Genomic DNA, 3,718 nt, shown 5'->3' on the forward strand with positions numbered 1-3,718 from the left:
TCAGTTCCTCTGTCACACTAGCCACACCTCAGGTACTCAACAGCCCCATGCGGTTGGTGGCTACCCTATTGGACAGAGTGGGTAGAGAACACTTCCATCTCCACAGAGAGTTCTGTTGGGCAGTGATGCTCTAGTCTGTTTTCAAGAGGGGATAACTGGGTCCCAGGTCTGAATGGCATCTCTAATTCAGATTAAAGTACTGTTTTTGTTATGAAAGTTTGCCCTTGGGTTCACTAGGGACCAAAGGATGACAGTTCATTGACTCCACAAATAGTTATTGAATGTCCACTTGGGGCCAGATATTATGTCCTGAGGACATATGGGTGAACTAGATAGCGGCTTCTCCTGGTTGTCTTAGGTGTATCTCGGCTGCCATAACGAAGTGCTCCAGACTGGCTGGCTGAACCCACAGACATTCATTTTCCACACAGTTCTAGAGGCTGAAAGACTGAGATCAGGGGGCCAACATGGTTGGGTTCTGGTGAGAGCTCTCTTCCCGGCTTACAGATGGCCGCCTTCTTACTGGGTCCTCACATGGCTGAGAGAGAGAGACAGAGAGCTTTCTCTTCTCATGTTTCTTCTTATAAGGACATTAATTCTATTGGATTAGAACACCCCCCTCCCCTGCCCTGTGACCGCCTTTAATTTAAATTACTTCCTTACTCCAAACACAGTTACATTTGGGGTTGGGGCTTCAACATTTGAATTTTGAAGGGACACAATGCAGTGGTCTAGTCCATTAGTCTAGATTGGCTCAAAATCTCTTACAGATGAAGAAGCAGGTGATGGTAGCACTCAGTGCTAGAGTGATGGTGACAGAGGAGACATGGTAGTCCCCAGTCTTGTTGGAAGGCTGTGTGTGTCAAGGAAGGCTTGAGAGCTGCAGGTGGATTTGGAGTTAGCCAGGCAGAAGAATGAGAGTGGACGGACATGATATTGGGTTGTTGGAAAAGCCATGACTTATTTTTTCTATGTTTTTGTTGCAAAAATGCATCGTGACTTTTCCAGCAACCCAATGTTTTCAGGTAAAGGGGACAAGCTGTGGGAGGGGCCCGAACCCAGAGACAACATTGCATATATGGGAAGCTGTCAGCAATTCAGTTTGGTTGGAGTGTGGTCTTTGGTAGAAGTAAGTGGCCAGATGACTAAAGGTCTTAGTTCTTGGACTGAGGAGTCTAGGCTCTGTCAATATCACTGAAGGTTTTCAGGGTGGGGAGAGGGTAAGTGACATGATCAAATTCACATTCTGGTAAGACTGCTCTGGGTTTAGAATGGAGAAGGATGGAAGGGGTAAAATTGGGGGAGAGGAAACCATTTGGAAGCCATTGCAATCGTCAAGCAAGAGGTGAAGGTAGTCTCGGTTGACTGCAGTGGGACCAAGAGAGGTGGGTGGAGTCAAGAGAGATTAAGAGGCGGTCCCAGGGTCTGAGTGGCAGGTGAGGGAGAACAGAGAGTGGAGGTGGAGGTGGATTTGCTGGCACCTGGATGGCTGGCATGAGGGCCATACAGCTGGATACTCTGATTCTGCTTTAAAGCATTTTCAAATACGTTCTCACTCGATCATCCAAGTATCTCCAAGCTGGAAGGAAGGTATTACTTTTTCTCTCTCTTTTTTTCAGATGAAGAAGTAGTAAGTAGTAAGTGGGACCAGTGTTTGAACTCTCTTCTACCAGGATTTTTTTTACTGCACATGAAAGAGAGCTAGCTCAGTGCCAACCTGCCAGACCTATTGACTGGTGTCTCAGTGAATTTGTTTATATAACCGTAGTGAGGTTTAACTTATTTACAACTAAATACACTCATCGTCGGTGCATGGTTTGATGAGTTTTGATAAATGTAAACACCTGTGTAATGACCACGCCACTCAAGATACAGAACTTTTCCATCTCCTCAGTGTCGTCCCTCACGCCTCCCAAAGCCCTTGCCCCACACAACCACCGATCTGCTCTCATTGTAGATTCGTTTTGCTTGTAGATTCATTTTCTTTTAGAATAACAGAGGAACGGAAGCACACCCTGTATTCCTTTATGTCAGACTTCTTTAATCAGCAGAATGCTTTTGTGATTCACTCATGCTGCTGTATGCATCAAGAGCTCATGGGCCGGCCGAGTGGCGCGATGGTTAAGAACTCGCTTGGGATGCCAGAGGGCCCCNTTTTTCAGATGGGCTGACACCATAATGCACCACATTGGTTTTTAGATCCCATTTTTAAACCACGTCCTCAGATTGTAGTGGAACTGAGGCACTCTGAGGTATTATTTTCCTCAGAGAGGGGAAAAAAGGATAGAGAGCAGGTATGCTTTCGGTGTCATTTCAAAATCATAGGATGTCTGGTAGTGATATCTTCACAGAAAGAGGAGTCCGCCTGGGTGCTGAGCACGGTTTCTCTGGTGTTTAGGTCATATATTAAATTTAAATTATACTCTAGGTGTCATAAAGGCTGAGGCCCCTTATGTATTAAACGATGGGGTCTTTTATATTATGGTGTTTAAAAACAAAACCTCAGGGAAAAAATGTTTACCCCTTCTCCATTTTTCTCTCTGGCTGGCAGCTGCTGAGATGGGTTGCGGATTGAACAAGTTAGAGAAACGTGATGACAAACGGCCTGGAAATATCTATTCCACGCTGAAGAGGCCTCAGGTCGAAACCAAGATAGATGTGTCCTATGAATACCGCTTCCTGGAGTTCACCACCTTGAGTGCCGGTGAGTACAGGTACCCCGTGCTCCTGGTGACGGGTGAGCGCGGACCCCACCTGGCACCGCAGCCCTACGCTGAGCAAGGTCAGCTGCTGCGGCTGCCCCAGTCAGTGCTGGGGGGGCTGACAAGGGCATGCTGGGGAGGTAGGGATGGAGGGCCGGGTACTGTGGGGAACCTGTCCAAAGGGGACTGCTTGCAGAAATCCAAATTTTTATGTGAAACCTGTCATATTTTAAAAGATAGCAACTAATTAAAATGGTAACAAATTACAGCCATATATGAGCCAATTAGTACACATGGGTGGGCTGAATTTGGCCCATGGGCCAACCCGTTTGCAGACCCTGTTTCATAGCAAGCCGTGCGGAAAAGGAAAATTTGCCTTATCTCCTTATCTGCCTGTCCAACCAAATTCACCTGCCCGTTGTTCCACTCTCTTTCAAGAGTGTTCGTCCACCTGGGCTTGGCTCTGTCTTGCTTGACCAGAGGGTGTCTGGGTCACTTACCACCGCCAGCATCCCACATTCTCATCTGAGAGCATTTGCTGAGCGCTGACTGTGGGCTGGTGCAGTGGAGAAATGGCTTTCCTGGAACTTCTTACACATCAAAACAAAACAAAACAGAACTCAACAGGTTATGATTATAAGTTGGAAAACATGTAAAGTATGTGTCAGAAGAGGAAGGGAGCCTTCTTCCTTTTGGGGGGCTCCCTGGAAGCTGAGAGCAAAAACCAGGTGCTACAAAACTAAAGCACCGTAAGACACGTTCTCCCTGGGCTTCTCAGTATATTTAAGCTTCTATTAACAGAAAAGAAAATTAGTGGGACAAGCCTTCCTATTCGTGGGTGTGAGTCCTGGCTCTGCTGTGGAGTAGCTGGGCAAGTTGCTAGGGCTGCAGTGTCGTCATCTATCAAATGAGCACATGACTATCCACCTCTTAGGTCAGCTGTGACGATTAAAAGAGGGAAGATGTGTGAGGCTCCTAGCACAGTGTCAGGCAGGAAATAGGGCTGCTACTATTGC

The 3,718-nt window shown here is 46.9% G+C and overlaps 1 protein-coding gene across 1 annotated transcript in view; it reads left to right on the top strand.

Moving 5' to 3' along the window:
- RFTN1 (raftlin, lipid raft linker 1) overlaps window positions 1-3,718 on the top strand; it is a 198,128-nt gene that overhangs the window by 21,135 nt on the left and 173,275 nt on the right. Inside the window, exon 2 of the mRNA XM_019667171.1 lies at window positions 2,552-2,704. Within this exon, the coding sequence (XP_019522716.1) occupies window positions 2,560-2,704 (145 nt within the window). The 5' untranslated portion in view covers window positions 2,552-2,559. The remainder of the gene's footprint in view (window positions 1-2,551; window positions 2,705-3,718) is intronic.

This window comes from Hipposideros armiger, unplaced genomic scaffold, assembly GCF_001890085.2.
Source record: "Hipposideros armiger isolate ML-2016 unplaced genomic scaffold, ASM189008v1 scaffold_486, whole genome shotgun sequence".
Classification (NCBI taxonomy): Eukaryota; Metazoa; Chordata; class Mammalia; order Chiroptera; family Hipposideridae; genus Hipposideros; species Hipposideros armiger.